The sequence below is a fragment of the Cebidichthys violaceus genome, unplaced genomic scaffold (assembly GCF_023349555.1).
Source record: "Cebidichthys violaceus isolate CVI_PGR_0920_01 unplaced genomic scaffold, fCebVio1.0.p SCAF_8, whole genome shotgun sequence".
Taxonomy (NCBI): Eukaryota; Metazoa; Chordata; class Actinopteri; order Perciformes; family Stichaeidae; genus Cebidichthys; species Cebidichthys violaceus.
Window position 1 is genome coordinate 15,856,493 of NW_027176964.1, and position 18,113 is coordinate 15,874,605.

General features: G+C 41.7%; 1 protein-coding gene across 3 annotated transcripts in view; it reads right to left on the reverse strand.

The window, feature by feature from the left end:
• The window catches only part of bcl6ab (BCL6A transcription repressor b), a 4,819-nt gene extending 425 nt beyond the window's left edge, over positions 1-4,394 (reverse strand). The window contains exons 1-8 of one of the 3 annotated variants that reach the window (XM_068701736.1): positions 4,351-4,394; positions 2,374-2,545; positions 1,999-2,220; positions 1,040-1,903; positions 802-929; positions 531-698; positions 292-422; positions 39-176 (exon numbers count right to left, since the gene is read on the reverse strand). In XM_068701736.1, the coding sequence (XP_068557837.1) occupies positions 39-176; positions 292-422; positions 531-698; positions 802-929; positions 1,040-1,903; positions 1,999-2,220; positions 2,374-2,545; positions 4,351-4,381 (1,854 nt within the window). In that variant the 5' untranslated portion in view covers positions 4,382-4,394. Of the gene's footprint in view, positions 1-38; positions 177-291; positions 423-530; positions 699-801; positions 930-1,039; positions 1,904-1,998; positions 2,221-2,373; positions 2,876-2,902; positions 4,302-4,350 lie in introns of those variants that run through there. The other 2 variants (XM_068701737.1, XM_068701735.1) reach the window with 2 other exon arrangements.
• Positions 4,395-18,113: the final 13,719 nt, after the last annotated feature.

Below are 18,113 nucleotides of genomic sequence, written 5' to 3' on the forward strand. Positions count from 1 at the left end.
AGTGGATAAGGAGGGAAGGGACTGACGAGGAGGCTTACATGGTAAGGCTTCTCTCCGGTGTGAATGCGCATGTGGCTCTTCAGCGTCTGAAGGTGGCGGAAGTGAGTCCCACAGATCTCGCAGGGGTACGGCTTCTCTCCCGTGTGGATCAACACATGGGCGCGAAGATGGGCCACCTGGAGGACAATAAAACATATATTAAAATATGCACAATAAAAAAAAAAAGGCGGTGGTTTGACATCTGCAGAGCTTTACTTTTTTTTTTTTTTTTTTTTCTCTCCTTTCTCTCACCTGGACAAATCTGGAACCGCATGTCTCACACTTGTATGGCTTTTCTCCAGAGTGGATGCGGGTATGGGTCTTGAGGTTGGCCGGCCGGTTGAACTGAGCGCCGCAGATGTTGCAGTGGTAGGGCTTTGAACCTGGAAGAAAACATCAGCAGGTTGTGCAATGAATGAAGCTGTCGCGTCCATTAATTCAGCTTGATGGTACATTTTAAAAAAAAAAAAAAAAGGAATTATTATTCTTACCACTGTGAACGGTCTTGTGGCTGGCCAGGTTGCCCTTATAGCGGAAGGCAGCCTGGCAGCAGTCACACTTGTATGGCTTGTCACTGTGAACCTGGGCCATGTGTTCTTTCAGGGAATCTTCTTCCGTGAACTTGGAGTCACACCCGTTGCAGAAGTAGACGCTGCTTTCTGCACAAAGACGCAACAAAATCAACGTGAATACAAACACACCTCTGTGGGTTTTGTTTGAAGTAATTGCGTTAACGGTATGGCACCTGTGGAGTCCACTTACCACCGCTGGAGGAGGAATACTCCGAGTGCAGTTTGGTGGCGTCGTCTCGGCTGTATGAGTCAGGAGAAAGGTGACCCAGTTCCACGCACTGGGGGCTGTCACAGCCACAGGAGGAGCATCTGCGGTAGCTGAACCGAGAAAGACAACCACAGAGTTCAAATAAAGTTCAGTTCTTCTCTTAAAAAAAAATGTTTAAGTTCCAACTAACTATGTTCTCACAATGAGTCTTGAGCTTTACCTGATGCTGCTACAGGTGCTGCTGCTGCAGCTGTCCACACTCTGAGACATGAGGATTTCTTCTCTGTGATTGCTGCCTCCGTCTTCTGCCTGGACGTCGCTGTGTCCACCGGATGCACCACTCCGACAGTGGCTCAGTGTAGGGGACATGGCTACGGCTTCAGCACTGCCTCCCTGAGCCTCCTTTTCGTTCTCATCAGAAGATTGGTTCATGACGATCAACTTGTACTTCTTCCAGTTGCGGGCCTTGGCGTCTTTGGGGCAGTCTGGGGGCTGTCTGTGGCTCAGCGTGGCGTTTCTGCTGCTGTTGGACTCAGTGGGCGAGTTGGGCTGGCAGTCAGATCTGAGGGGGCTTTGAGGGCTGCAAATCACACCTTTGCTAAAACCTGGAGACAATCGTAGGCAGCTGGTTTGTGGATGCTGAATGCCATCTTCCTCCACGGGAGAGACGGGCCTTTGAAGGCTCCCGTGGGCTCCTGCGGGTCGGATGATAGGGGTGGGGAAACTTGGGTGGGATGGCGCAGGGTGGGAGGTGATGGAGGTGGGCTCGTTGTGAGCCGTGTTGGCGCCGGGCACCTGCAAGCATTGTTTCTGGGACAAAGCCCCTCCACTGGGAAGGTCGCTGACCTTATGGTTACCTTCCAGCGTCCCGGCGGGGACGGGAAGGTCCCCGTAGACGTGATAGGAACCGGAGGTGTTGATCCCCCTGAAAACATTAGGGACGACGCCCCTGCACTCCTGGAGAGGGTATGATGTTGAAATGTGGTTGTTTCTATAGTCTGGCTCTTTCTCATCAACAGGCATCAAAGCAGGGATCACCTCAGCCAGATGCGAGGAGTTGATCTGTACCTCTTCAACCAGATGCCTGTACAAACATAATTGATGAGAGGTCATTAACTCCGACTCAAATCTCGTCCATTCTTACCAAGACATTAGACATTTTCTTTTTTCCCCCTTTACCTGGACTTGATGAACCTGTGGCAGGTGTCGGCCACATGTTCCATCTGGAGGTAGATGGCTGTGTTCATGGTGGCCAGGACCAGACTGTCCTTAAGGTCCAGACAGGATGTGTACATGAAGTCCAGCAGGATGGAGAAACCCTTGGGGTCCACTTTGGGGTCTAAGCTGATGGCACTGAGGTTTGCGTTCTTGGGGTCCATGAACACAGAATAAAAGAACCCACTGCGAGAGAACAAGAGAGAGGGAGATACCGTGTTGTTGAAAATTGTTGATGTGGGATGAGGTCGTGTCAGGGGCAGGGATTAGACCTAAAACATATAAAATGTGGCCCCCGAAAGAGTACTTCATGCTGCTGAAGTCATGATGGTGAAATACCTGCAGGCCACCAAGATGGCCTTGTGAGCGTGGAAATGCTGCCCGTCCACCTGTATGGCGACGTCAGTCAGGATGTTCCTGCTGCGGAGGCGGTTGAAGTTGAGCAGGACGTCGCCTGCGTGGCGCGTGAATTGAATGCAGCCATCTGCAGTCGTGGCCATGCTGTCACAATCTGAGCCAGAGCAATAAATAACAAATAGTTTGATCATTAGTGGTGACTCTAAAAAGGAGATCCAATGTCAAACAAAGAGATAGTCAGGAAGAGAGAAGGAGGCGCACATACTGCAGGCTGGGGGAAAACATATTGGCACCAATATGAGCATAACCAGTTTTCCGCAAAGATAATATTGCTTCACTACTCAATAATTATATATGCACTACATAAACAATGGCGGCATTACAATTTAATTTCGATCAAAAAAAAAAATCACACTTACATTTTACAATTTACAATTGGAATCGTAATGATTTATGAGTAAATTGTAGATAAATGGACACTTATGAAGATAATAAACACTCATTTCATCACCTCCTGACTCATCCTTCTCTACCGCGAGCCACCTGCCGTCAGGGATCAAAACATTGAGCCTGACGAGTGTCTTGACAGCGTTTCATCAATGAGCGGCGCCATTGCAAACAGAAAAGTGAAGGAAAAAAAAGGGAGTTTCACTAAAACCCTGTCAGCCATGCCTGGCTTCTTACTTGGCCTTTATGACGGTGTTATTATAACATAGGCAATATTTAAACGCGGTACTTTTTGAAAAAAAATCCTGATATTTATCAGTTGTTCGATCAACTTGATCCTATTTTTTCCCCAGAGGCGACAACAAATCGTCGCAACGTTCAGACAGTAAATGTACAAACAGTAGATTTATTGCATACCGCGATCCTACATCGCCTTTCTAAGGATACATTATGTAGGTTGCATGATTTTTTTTTGTTTTTGTTTTGTTGTTGTTCCCCCCCCCTCCTGCAGTTTCACAGCGTGTCGCAGGGCAGAGTGAAGCTGCTGGCAGCCTCGCAGCCTGGAGGTTGTAAACGTGTTTGACGTTGAGCACATTCCGTCCTGGCTGCTCAGATTAAGTTGCCAGAAAAACGTTACAGAGAGGTTTCCTGTTCCCCGAAGCAGAACTCACTCATCTCAGTTCGCACATTAAAACATCCACTCTCCTCCCGCTACACGAATATCTAGGGAGGTATCTCGAGTAGTATTCGGCTACACGGAGACGGCATGATTTCGTGGGATTTTATTTCACAAGGAGTGGTTAGTTGTTCGCTGCGTAACTTCGAGCTGTGAACCAGCGAGCAGGCCAGCACAAGTCGGTTCAAGTTCAGCAACAGCGTTGAACTGTCAAGTGTGCAGATTGCCCCGCAGACTAATTATGTGTTGTTGTGTTAATTAAAAAAAAAAAAACTAGTGGAAAGTCACCCGCTCTGCTGGACGTTTAGTGAAACGAAGATTATTTCTCGATTTAAAGAAAGTGCGCAGAGAGAATATTCGGGTGACTGAACCAGATCGACTTGTCCTGTTGCGCCACTTCTTGCGCCTCTAAACTTGCCAGATGCTGTGACAAACACAACTATAAAAACGGTCTAAATCATACCGAGCTCGCTATTAATAAAACATGCTGCCTTAGCTGAAGGTTAACGCCGCAAAAAAAAAGAAAGATAGATATCTACTTTGTTTTCAGACAGCTGGTAAAAGTACAAATGGTCACATTAAATCCGCACACAGGCTACAAAGTCGCACTTCCGTCTAACGTTTTAAAAAACACAGTCAAAGACGGTACAGCCACCAAAGTCAAACATCAAACTTCGAAATCTGTTAGTTCACTTTGTAGCTAAACAGGAATGACAAAATATTCAAAAAAATATTGAAACGATTCCAGCCCCGGAGCAATCACATGAGCGCGTGCTACTTCGCTACACTTCTGAACCTAATGCTGGGAAAATAGGAAGGAAAAAAAAAAAAGTCACCTTGTAAAAGTTTCCTCGAAACTCTGTGCATCACCAGTTCTGAGAATCCAGTTCTAAGAAACACAACAGCTCAATTCTCGGAATTTCAACAGAGGACCGTACCATTATCTGTGAGGCGGGGGAGCTCGCTCACCCTCATCCGCGTTCATTTCCACCTTCTACCCTCAATACTGTACGGTGTTACATTTGTGCTCAATCACGCGTGTTAAATAGTCACTTCTGTAGGGTTAGTATTGTGTGAGTAGTTTAGCAGTTCATACGTTTGTGTGCTAGTGCGGGGCAAGCTCCCTGTGTAGTGGATGGGTCCGAGTGCAAGGTCAGCTGACCGAGTTATAAATACCGTGGGGAATATGAGAGCATGTGAGTTTACCTGCCTGAGGTGCCACGGAGAGTTGAGGAAAGTCAGTCCCCTTACTTTCAAGCAATACAATCTCTGTCTGGCGTTTGATTTCAAACCAAAACATTTCTGGCAATATTTTGTATGTGAATTAACTTCTCTTTCAGCATTTTGATTACCTCCCTGGAGGTATTCTGCAATACTCATAATTGATCTCGCGTCTTAGAGTGTGTGCAGCCCCTTCCTGCATGCAGTGTGTGCGCCGCGACTGTGTGGGATTTTTTTTTTTTTTTTTTTTTTTAATGTCACACATAGATTATAGAAAGCAACGATTGTGAGTGTGTAAAGTTCTCGACTCTCCAAAAAGGCTCACTCTGTGTCCATGTCTCGTCTGTGCTCCCACCACTTCCTGTCTCGCCATCGCAGCTTGTATATTCATCTGGATAATACAAACTCCTAAATGAATTAGTCAACAAATCAGGAACTAACTGTTCTGTAATGAACAACTAAACAAGAAGTTCCTGAATAACTCCACTGTATGTGTATGTCTAAATAATGCCAATAAAAGTAGATCATGATAAGATTGTAAAAAACCAGACTGCTACTTAGTACACTATGTAAAAGCACCAGAGTAATGACATTCTCTAGATATCCGACCACTTTCTCAATGCCTCGTTCCTGATTAACTCCAAATGAGCTGCTAAATAACCCAACATTTAAAAAGTACTTATTACATTTTTTTTGTTACTATTTTGTGTCTCCTTTAAGACACGAGGTGTGTTCCTCCTAGTTCCTTGATAACTGTGCAGCATTTTGTTTGCCTTGTGCAACGTGTTGCCTTAATCTAATCTGTAACCTATTCATATGTATATAACCTCAGCTCCTCTGCACAGTATGTGAAACTGTATCTGAGGATACGAGTGGCGGCCGTCTTTTTCTTTTGCATGTGATCGTACGTAACAAAATGTGACATATATATATATATATATATATATATATATATATATATATATATATATATATATCACGTTTTCAAATTAATGATTATATTATATTCTGTAAATGAAATTACATTTTTTTTGTTGAATTATAAGGAGCCACTTGTAACATGATCATTTTCCCCCTATTTCACTTTTCTGATTTAGTCAAAGCTAATGATGAACAAATGGGATTTCTGTGCTTTTGAATATATAGAATTACCATCCGTTGACATCACCTTGCTCTCTCACGTCGAGAGCTGCAGCGAGGCTTTGCTGAACAAACACTCTTCAGTGGGAGGAAGAAAAAAAAAACACAACCACAGTAATTGAGAACTATAGAGCCAATAATTGTGACTTAACAAGGACCACGTTCGTCACTGAAGTAAAACATTTAGACTTCACCGATCCAGTTTTATTCAGCATACGTCATGTCAATAATACCTTATGCCCATTATTAACCCTGGTGTGCGTACATGTTTACAACATGCTCATATTAGTATTGCAAACATCTTTGTTTTTAACCGGTAATAAACTATAGCTTCCAATAAGTGTCGATGGAAATTAGTAACACATTAGAATGTGTCGGTCATATTCAGCAAAGAACAGTGAAAATGATGCTTAATAGTTGTTCAGAGAAGTCTTGTGTGGATATTATGTCACTGCTTGAATTACCCAAACATAAAGCAGTGCAAAAATAAGCATTTAGTCCTTCCATTATGCTTATCTGTTGCAGAAAAGAAAAAGAAATAAATGACTGAATTTTCCCCTGTGAGGTACATGAACAGTGCAGCTCAACGGATCTAAATTACAGCTGTTCAGGTGGCTATGGCAACAAAGAGGTCTATTTCTAGTTAATGTTTTCACTCTAGAGTCTAGATGTTTTTCCCCCTGCGGTTATCTTTAGTGGCCCAAGTTCCTGTGGGTTGATCATCTTCATATCCTTTGAAAGAAGTGATACTTTCTGGTCTGAATGAGACGAGGCAAAACCTGTTCAGTCAGTATGAGAGCCTCGGCTGAAAATATATACATCTGATTTCCTGGTTAAAAGTTGTTTATTTGCAGACAAGCATGCATAGATTTGGTCAGTCAGCCTTTTCCTCGCTTTGCGCTGCAGCATCTTTCACATCGCATCAGTACTTAGCTGCAGTGCAATAGCAGATAAGCTGGAGCAGATGTTAAGCATACAAACCGCTGTGTGTCGTTCATTTAAGAGTCCATCATCACACAAACATGCTGCTTCTGGTTTGATTTGCAGAATGAACGTCTGCCAGTTTGTTTGTTTTCCTTCTTTCTGCATCGCAAAAATAAATATATCCCCTCATCTGCTGAAAATGTAGAAAGTGTGTCTGTTTTCGCTGTTGGTCAAAGAGATGGGTTAAAGGGTTAAGGGCCACTACAGAGATTTCTTGTTGCACCTCCACACCTTGTTTTTGATGTTGCGAGGCTTACAAAAGACAAATCAATGTTGCAGAATTTGACATATCCAGATTTGTAATCCCTCGTGTGGATCAAGTTATCAAAAATACTCAATAGTGTAAAGTCTCACTTCTTTCAAAAACGTTTCTTCTAGACGGGTGGTGTCGCTTGAAAATAACCCTGATGACATCACTCTGACGTCTTCAGGGTTATGTTCTCTAGAAGGATATTTTACATCTTTTTTTAAATTTTTTTTATTGTTTTTACGGACTGACAAGCAGTAGCCATGATAAGCAAACTGATATCAGTGAAATGGATGGAGTGACACTTTAAGTTGCAAAAAGACCAACAGAAAAAAAAAAAGCTTGTAATTCCTCCCTGATCATTTGTGCCTTGTGTGCCATACATCAACAGCTGTCTTTTTTTCATTTTCCTGCGGGGCCCATCTGAAGAATGCATGTCATGAAAACAAACCCTGCATGGGATTTTTTTTTTTTTTCCAGCCAGCTCTGGAACGAATTTGTTGAACGTTCCCCTCTCCTTCTCGGCTATCGTGAAAGAGGCTGTGCTATGTGTTAACAAGCGCTCCCCCACCCCCCATCCACCCCCACCTCCCCCTCTCATGAACTCCGCTGACCCGGGACCTAGACCCAGACGGATATCAACGTGCCTGTCCCAAAACATGACCCAGGTACATGGTTGTCTGACAGGGATCAAAGGTCATATCAGTAAAATATGACTCTAAAACTAGCTCAGTCTTCACAGACACATAGCCAGAGGGGGGATGGAGGGAGGTCTGTTGAAGCAGGAGTGTGCACTTGAATTTGGGCAGCAGCATGCAAGAGAGAACAACTCATTTGCAACACAATGAGTCGGTAGTTTCGCATGGCGCAAAAGTTCCACAGAAAGGCAAATAAATCGGAGGAAAGCGTGAAGCTTGTTAGCGATCAACATGTATAAAGGTGAAAGAAGATGCATGAAAATACCTGACTCACTTATTTATAGCACCAAGTTCAGTGTCATTTTTCAGCAGCTGTTTATGAACACTGCGCACGACCCATGAAACATTGAATATGGAACGTCCATGTTGAGCTAAACGTAGTGAACTTTGAACTGCCGTCATGGCGCTTTGCATGGGACCTAGTTAGAAGTATATATAACCTGCATCACATACTGTGGTGTCAAACTGTAAAGGGCTGAGATGATATGTTACCATAAGTGTGAATAACCCGAATCTATATTGTAAATAACCAGACATGAAAAAACAACATTGTAGAGCTGGAAGAATAAGTTGATCTACAGAAAATGAATTGGCAAGAATTGGATTAATAGTTGAAGTATTTTTCAAGCAAAAATCCCATAAACTGTGAATTGATACATTTGGCTTATTTGAATATCGATCGACCAAAATAAGCCAAAATTTGAAAAACATCAACTGTCGTTTTAAATACTTCCTGATATTTCGACAACCAACAATTGATTGATTAATTAAGAAAATAATTGGGTTATTAAAAAATAATTAGTTAGTTGCTGCCTCTAAGACACTGTCAAAATGTAAATCTTACTCAAACCAGCAGCTTTGTCACAAGGAAAGCATGTTTTTTGCAAAACACACATACATTAAATTTAGACGCAGCACAATAATAAGCAACACTCAGAGAAAGTGACATAATGCATTGAGGAATGAGTATAACAAGCGAAAAAGTCCACTGAGGGCGAGATGTGGTGGATGGTGGTGGATGGTGGTGGAGACGATGATGGATGGGGCAAACAAACGCTGGACTTTCAGAATTTCACTGGACCCAGAAGTCTGTCTTGTGTGAAACCAAAACTAAACTTTGACTTTGACGCTTGTTCGCAAGAAAGTCTGCAAAGGGCGGTTGTTATGTATTCACGTTAGTTACGTTATTATTTTAACAAAAAACCCCATGATCTTTATTTTCTGACTTCCAAGTAGTTTTCACATCTTGAACCTCGTGGCATTGTAGGTTTCTAAAACCTCGATACAAAGCTGATATGAAATGTATTTATGATTTCTTTTAGAAATGTCGACATTCAGCGTATACCACGGTTTGCAGAAACGTACATTGCAAAATTAATGGATTATGGTGACCGGGTTGCTATCTATCAATATTTCTCTTAGTACTTATGATACAAATAATATAAATTCTGTATTTAATATTCCTACTTTGTTTTTATTGCTAAAAGGGTCCCACACATTTTATTTTTGTCAAAGCTGTTTTGTTGTTAAAGGTAAGTTATTTAATCATTTTACATCAAGCAGTGACAATTATATAACATTTAAAACACTCATTTAGATTCAACCGCTCCACTGTACATTGAGTTCCTTAGACTGTCTTCTGAATCAACAAAACAGCCCAGTTTGCCGTGTTGCTCAACACTGACCAAAAAAAATGAATCACAATTTTTGGATCGTCCTGTTGGTTTCAGGTCTCTTGAGGACGGAAACTCGTCCTCGTGGTCTAATCTCAAATAAAATGCTCAGAGGGGATACATGAATGGTGGCTTTGTTGCTCTTCAAAGAAAGCATCCTCAGTTGGAATTGGCTAAATGGATTGTACATGCGGTGGAAAGGTCAGCTGACCGCCCTGTGCAACAAGACACATGTGAGGTGCAGTGTCTCTGTCTGGACAACGCACACTTCACAGTCAGAGTTTATTGGAAATAGGTTAATGGACATGACAAACACTCGTCACCATATAAGCATCGTCCGACAGAAGTGGCCTGACCCGGCCCACTTTTAAAAGCCCTGAAGGAATACTTGAGCACAGTTTACCTTTGGATATGGGGAATGTGAGGCAATACGTGTGCAAAGTCAATACAAACACATATTGCAACACTCTACCTCTCACTTCATGTTATCTGTGGAAAAGTACCAGAGGACGGCGCATCAACACGGCTGATTCCCCTGTTGTTTTACAGCTAAACCTCAGGGAGGACAATGAGGGCGGGGGGGGGGGGGCAGGGCTGCACAGACACAAGAGGTGTGTGTGTATGTGTGTGTGTGAGAGAGAGAGAGAGAGAGAGAGAGAGAGAGAGAGAGAGAGAGAGAGAGAGAGAGAGAGAGTCAGGAAAAGTTATTGATGTGATTGTGGGTGCCTCTTCAGTGGTTATGCGTTTGGAAATTTACCTTCACAAAAGAACAGCTGGGAATATTTCAATGAGAAAAATCTTTCACCTGGACATACTTCACTGTTAACCTGAACAAGTTGACTTTACTTCAACAATTGAAATGGAGAAACTAATTCATTTGGAGAGATTTACTTGAATACTAATATTGAAAGAAACAATTCCAGCACTGAAATGAAAGCCAAAAAGTTTGTACTCAAAGTCTGCCGTAAAATCAACGTGTCGCTTGACTCTTCGACTCAGCATTTTAAGTAGCAATGACTAACTTTCCCAGTTTTATTTATTATTCTTTAGCATTCAAGTCAATATTTAAGTTGAGAAAACTCTAAATGAGGTTTCTTCTCAAACAGGCGCACATTACAATACATTTATTAAGAGGCAATTAGAAACGACCAAAAAAATTGCATCCTAAAAATGCATTGTGATACAACCAATCACACATCGCACACTCAATGCTAACCATCATTTTTTTTACCACCTAAAACAATATTTTAAAGCTGAATTTCACCTTCATATTTGGAATTAGAAACCTTTGTCACGTCTCATTGCAGTCAGTGGTTTCCCGAACAATGTGCTGTTTTGCTCATTGACCTGGCAAAAGCCTGTTTGGTTTGTCCTTTTCTTACCAGAGATGCTGTAAAAACACAACTCAAACCAAAGAGGGCAGTTGTGTGAATGTCAGTGAAACGTAAACAATGGCTCTGGGTGATGTTGAAAGGCAGCCCGGTGGGGTTTTTTTGTGCATGTTTGCTCAACATTTTGGAAACAATGCAGGAGAAATGTGGGTCTATGGGGAAGAAAACAGATTATGAGAAAATCAAGGTCACTTCTATAAATGAAGCTATTGATTTATTTTGATATTGAACATATGCAGAAGCCTTAAAAGCCTTAAATCAATATACATGTGAATTCATCATTTCATTTAGACAATGGCATTGAAAAACGTAGTATTTGATAACTGTTGATATAATCTGGTCTTATCTCAAAAGGAGAGCTTGAACATATTCCAGTGTATATAGAGTTGGTGCAGTGATGACATCATTTTGGAGGCCAACCCCCGGAAGTGATCGCCGCACTGGTTCCCTCGACTAAAAGCCAACGGGGTTTTTACTTCAGATTATTGCAGGAAACGAAGCTCTGTGGCCAACACAGGTTTATGAATTAGTTCTGAATGCAAACAATTCAATTGTGTTATGTTACCTTGAGATATTGGAGCGTTTAGCAAGATGATCGTCACAAAGGGACACCACTTAAAAAAACTAAACCACCAAAAAGCTGTAGACGAACTACACCACATCGCTCGAGTGAGAGCATTCACAACCAGAGCATTCACTGACGTATTTTGTATATTAGAGCAAAACATTAGAATTTCTGAATCTTGTGTTTAACCACTAGACCTTATTTCAGGCATCTAACCAGAAACCCGTTCAGAAATCCCATTGACTTTGAGAGGAGCGTATAGCAGAAATACAAAAATGCTGACTCATCTCCGGGTATTAGTACTCGTTCCTTTAGTTCTGCACAACATGAGGCCTATAGTTTGTAATGCTATGCTGGTTTTTATTATATTTAAGTGCAAACAAGAATCACTTCAATAGTATGATATGATCCCAAAGCGTTGAGTCAGCTCCTCCCTGATAGAACAGAACAGTAGACGCTGTATGTGTTCCCTGCATGATGTTGTGGACATTGTTTTTTATTGTGCCTGCTCTCTAAATAGTTCACCTCAGTAGCCAGGTGCCCTCCTTTGAAACCTACAGTAATTGCACCCATTCGCTTTTAAAATACCCCCCAGATTTTTATTTAATGGACTAACTGCATGTAATCGTAAGTAATTATGTTGACACCATTTTTATTATTAGCCATTATTATTATGTTCCATTATTTGTCTAAAATAATCCCTTGTATATTAAAAGTGGACACGCTCAAACTAGCAAGAGGCGAATAAATTGATGATTGTTCCTGATTTTTTTTTCCTTTGAGATCAGGACAAGAGAGCACAGAGATAATAATGTTAGTCCGGCCTGCAGTAAGTCATAAGAATTGTCATAAGAACAGCGCGCCGATGAGCAGCTAATCCGGATGTTGATGTGTGAATTCTATGACTCGGTGACCTCTGAAGAAGCCAGAGGTTCATTTTGTCCCGTGCTGGCGAGCCCGTGAGAAAAAGCAGACGATGTGAACGGAGTTGGCTGCGGGAAGATTTGACTGACGATGCGGGGAGAGAGGGAACGCGGAGCTCTGAGGACGAACGTTCATTCTAGATTTTCGGCCAAGGTTAAATACAACAGATATCTTTGCTGTTAATGTCAGTCAAGGGCTCATGTTGCTACAGGCAACTTCAGCTAAGGGACTGAATGAAAGCCATTGAGGTGAATAAGAGAAACACTCCAGTATCTCAAGGTAATATAACACAATTGACTTGTTTGCATTCATAACAAACACTGTGCATGTGCGTGACCATGCACTTACAATCTTATCATTATTTATAATCATAATTACTTAGATATTTTCCAGCATTTTTGTGTGTTTTCAATGGCAATCAGAGTGTTTTTTCAGTGACCTCTTTTTAACCGTCTCGACGTCCAATAGAAGTGGAACAAGCAAATGCTCAATGAACAGTGTAACCATTCTTCATAATCTTTCTTTCATTATCTCGTTATGCGACACGATTACAGTTTGTTACATATTTTACGACGTAGTGTTTCTGCTTTCTGTTAAAGACGCAGGGGGAAAAAAAAAATGAGGGAACTGCTGCACTAGAAAAACAAATGACATGCTGCCTCGATAGATAACCTTCTCTCCCCCCCCCCCCCCCCCCCAAAAAAAAAACGTAGACAACCCTCCCTTCAGTAAAAAGAAAAAAAAAATACATAGGTCCTCCCCCTCCCCCTTTTCTTTCTGACATGCATGCTCAGGCCACAGATCCGCCCTCGACCTTAAACAGGGGTTGCATTTGAAGCGTGAACCACAGAACATCCCATGCTAAATATGTAAGCTATGCAGTGGCTGTCATTGCCAGGAGATCATGCTAATGGTGGTCAAGCGTATCATAAGAGCAGCCTCTTAGCTACCCTTGTTGATATCTATTACTGTGTAACCAGAGTGTCGGGCAATGATGTGATTCATTGAGTCCAGCTGGTCTAAAAATGATCCGTTGCTATTGTGATGGTGGTGAAATGAATTCTTCTCTAAAACAGTAAATCCTTTTCTTCACGGCAACTTTAATACAAACGTGTCCACGGGTTTTGACGGCGTGTTTCTAGAGCGCTTTGTTTCTCCCGCTCAGTTTGCAGTGCCAGCACCTGAGACGATGCTTTTTTTTTTTCTTCTTTCCTCTCACAAAATCAGGTTTAGAATATGAGTTTTGGTTTTCAACCTGTTCGGTGACTCCAACAACTTGTGATTTATTACACATTCTAAGAGGGAAACACCTGCAACAGTCAAACAGGGAGTGATGCTGCTTCTGCAGTGGAGGTATTTAAGAAGCGGGTTAATGCATAACCCGCGTTAATGTCGGACAGATGCTAAACTTTTTAACTGCAGCTCAAGAAAATATGAACGTCTCCCCCTCTCTGCAGGGTTGTGTGGGAGATACACGTGGCTTGTTTTTTTTTTGTCTGACAGTTAAAATATATGCGCTCGTTTCAGGAATGCTGGTGGAACATGGAAAAAAGGGAGTGTCACACGCAGAGCAGATGGTGTGCTTTTAATCATCCATATTGCTGAAGCTTTTGATGTTTTCCTTGGAGCCTTCGTCATCACCAAATACCATTGTGTTTTCAATATCCAACTTGTTTTGAAGAAATGGAGAGCAAACTCAGATTCATCGATGAAATTTAAGTTTCGCTTATATATATATATATACATATATATATATATATGTATATATATATATATATATATTTTTTTTTTTTTTTTTTTTTTTTTTTTTTGAGTAAACCCAAGTTTCATGTACATTTTCTTTCTAAAACTATGATTTTTAGAAATTTGTTAAACCTTTTTTTTTTTTAATGAATTGGTATTACTGTTGCTATTTTTGCATTTACATTTGTCACTCCAATGTTCTTTTTGCAACAGTTGGGATGTTTTGGCATTTTGGAAAAGATGCTTATTTGCTTTCTTGTCTTTGTCTGTCTCATGTCTGAATGGTAAATATGAAGCTACAGTCAGCAGCTGTTAACTTTAGCTTAGCTTAAAGACTGGAGACAGCAAGCCTGGCCCTGTCCAACAGCTAATGGGCAACTGTCATTTTTTCCACACGATATAACATGTCCTTTAGTGAGGTTTACGTGCTTTAGGCAGTTGTTGTTACCTTTGGCATAGAACCATGCTGTTTCCCCTGGTTTCAAGTCTTTATGCTAAGCTAAGCTAAGCTAGGCTAAGCTATAAGACTATCAAACTTCTCATCTCAATGTGGACAAGAAAGCGAACAGGTGAGCTTCCTGAAATGTTCAAAAGCGTCGTGCGAGGTGCACTTAAACTCAACACTCTTGTTGTGATGATTCCACTGTTGCTAAAAAAAAAAAAAAAAAACTAACAATGTCAGCATTTTAAAAAACCCTAGGTGAGGTCCATAAGATTCATGGAAACCTGAAAAGTCATAGATAAGAACATGGCACTTTGAGGAATTGGATCCGAATTGGATACGAAGCAAAACTCGACCAAACAAAAACGTGACTTGTGCTGCATGCAGGCTGTGGTCCAAAGTAGTGGATTAGGAAGCAAGTCCCATTAAGTTATTGTTTAATCTGACCTAAAAAAAAAAATGTACGAGTTGAAGAGTTGTGTAATTACTAATTATTAACAAATATGTATTGTTGCATCAATGCCGTCTGGCAGTGAGGGAGCTTAACCTTGTGTCCTTTAACTGTTTTGTTCAGTTCACTCTGTCCAGAGAGGCTCCAGCACACACGGATATAAAGAAAGCGATGAGTCTATTCCTATTCCTCTGTGAAGTAACAGTAGCGCGCTATAATTGTCACATTTCCCGTTGCGGCCATAAGAATCTAAAAATGTTTCACCTGTTGCTACCTGCTGCTCCGCATTCTCTTATTGTAACGTAGCGGATTGTTTATGATGCCGCAAACAGGCTTTTCATGTAGCCGAAACAATCCTTTTGTTCAGAGGCCACGATGTGTTTGAAAGCCATGCACTCTGTTGGCCATTCAAGGTTGGGCTATACACAGAGATGGTAAATCCAGTTTGAGGAGTATGACCTGAAATATGATATGGCATTATTATGCCCTGAAGTGTTGAATGGAGGATTTCCTTCTTCATAACAGAAACATTTATTGCATTCATTATAAGGTATTAGGTTTAAATGTTTTAGGCTGTGTTGATTTAGGGGCGGGGGGGGGGGGGGGGGGTTAAGAAAAAAAGAAAGAACCCAATCATGTGAGTACAGCTCGGTCACAAGTGCACCTTTCACACAGGGGTCAAAGGATAGAATTCCAGGTTATCTCTTTGGTTTCAAAAGACTACCCAAGGCACAGCCGCAAGTGCAACCCGAGCTAGAGGTAAACAACTGCTCCACACGGGAGCGACAGGGAGGAGTGAAAGAGGGCAGCGCCGTACATGAGACTAATCGTCAGGGGTTATTTGGGTACTGGCCAATGTCGTAGGTGGGCCCTCTCTGTCTCTGCTCTGCATTCGACACCTGCAGGTGACAGATTTCCAGGACTGGTCGGTGTTCGCTGCCTGGATCAGTTTGCAACGAGGCGCAGCAACGGACAAGGAACGGGAGGGAGGAAACATAATAACGTTGCGCGGCTGCTAGAGACGGCGGCCCCGAGGTTGTAATCAACACCGTTCACTACTGTGTGTGTTGGAAAGAAGGCGTCGGGGAAACTGAAGTGTTAATCTATGATTTCCGAACTGCAATCATATTATACTAATTATAACTAATTATATATCTTTTCAACAGGTGTGGATGAAATGCAGTCTTTGAATCTCTTGCGTACATCTAAACAGGTACACAGAAAAAGCCTTTATTTAAGGGTCCGGTCTTGATCCATGACCTGTCAGAGCTTGATAGTCCCCGTCCGGGTCAAACAGTTCACACAAGGTTTTCAGTCCGCCGCAGGAGATCCGGCTGGATTGAGAGATCACATTCCTCTGCTAGGACACAGGAGAGAGGTTGAAAAACACACTTTATTATACTGCCATATATTCTGCATATATATATATATATATATATATATATATATATATATATTTAGTGTGAAACTAGAGCGGTAAATAGAGAGAGATCGGGTGAGGAAAGGCAAAAAGGAGTAAAAATGACATGAGGTGTTTGGGGAAAAATAAACTTTTACAAGACCACCCCAAAAAAGACTGGAGGCGAAATGTACATTGCAGGTCCAGTTTTTATCTGAGGAAAGATCTCCGAAATAATTTTTGTGTTTACACAACACTTTACCAACACGACTTGGGCGTGAGATCCACACAGACACAAACCGTGTTTTTGTTGCTGGCAAAACCGTTTTCTTCAGTTATACGTCCCGATCTTTAGCTGCAAAAACGCTAAACTATGTTCACAGCCAGTCGCTAACTGTGTCTGTCAGCTGTTCAGTGCTAAGCAGGTAGAGTACAGTGGGTTTATCAGAGCCTTCTTGCTGAAGACAGCCGCCTGCTGCTGCGTCCGGAAGCGACACTGATGAGAGCATTAGGAATGAACCAAAACTATTTTTGTCGTCTGTATAACCAAAACAGTTAAAAAGAAGTTAAAACGCTTCATTGTGCAGATTTGTGTTGGTAATTATCTGCGTCTAAGTGACCCCTTTCACGTAGTAATTGGATCCGTTTTAATATATCATTTTTAATTATACCAGCTTTAACCGCAGAGGCAGCATATGGTCATATGGTTATGTGGGGTATGTGGGTCCCTCTGAAATTGAAATAACAGCATATATTTTATATAAACAATTAAGTATTTTTGTGCACTCAGCCAAAATTGTCTACATATTTAGAATTATTAATGTGCATGAAACTTCTTATCCCTAATTCTGTTCCCTAAAAGGTGATAAATAAAATAGTTTTGGGGAGAACATTAACCATAGACGACCTCACTCGTTAAAAAGTTATTGAACTGAAGTAGACTCCACAAATTGTGAGCGTTTAATCACCAAAGCAGTTATGCACGCTTGTCTCCGCAGAGTTATCCAGACAGCATTTGGATGTTAGAGGAACTCCAGTATGTAGAGTGTTGGTGTCAAGTCTCACTAACACCATCACATCTCAACAGGCTCACAGATTTTCATTAATCTCCCCCTCAAAGTGAGCCATTGGCTTTCGTATCCCCAAATGAGTGCGGGTATTGATTTACACAAGTTCAATCCCCGACCAAGTCGGTGTGTCATGCTGCATGTGTGCGGTCTCTTAATGCGATATCTCCACTGGCTGTGCAGAGCAACAGCCACTTTGATCTTTTTTTTTTTTTCATAGATGGATGAATCACTCTTAAATGAACACTTAGTGACCCGTGGCTTAAAGGCCAAGATCGGCCTTAGCAACCGGCGCTCTCTGGGGTCCATAATCAATGCTGGGGACTGAACACCCTGCTGTTTACCCGAGTCTCTCTCTCTCCCCTGGTTCATCCTGTCCTGGTCTCAGCACAAGAGGAAGCAACCAGTAAATGAAACAGACTTGGAAAATCAGATGTGCTCACGATTAAGGGACATTAAAGGAAAAACCCAACATTTTGGGGAAAAAGAAAAAATACGCTTATTTTGATCAAATCACGCTTTCATTTCTTTATGCTAACCGTGAAGCTAAAACCAGCTGCGTGTTAGCTTGCGTAGCATAATTCAAGGATTCAAGGACATTTTACTGTGATTGCGCAACGAAGAAAAACAAGACAAAAAAACTAAACAAAAACA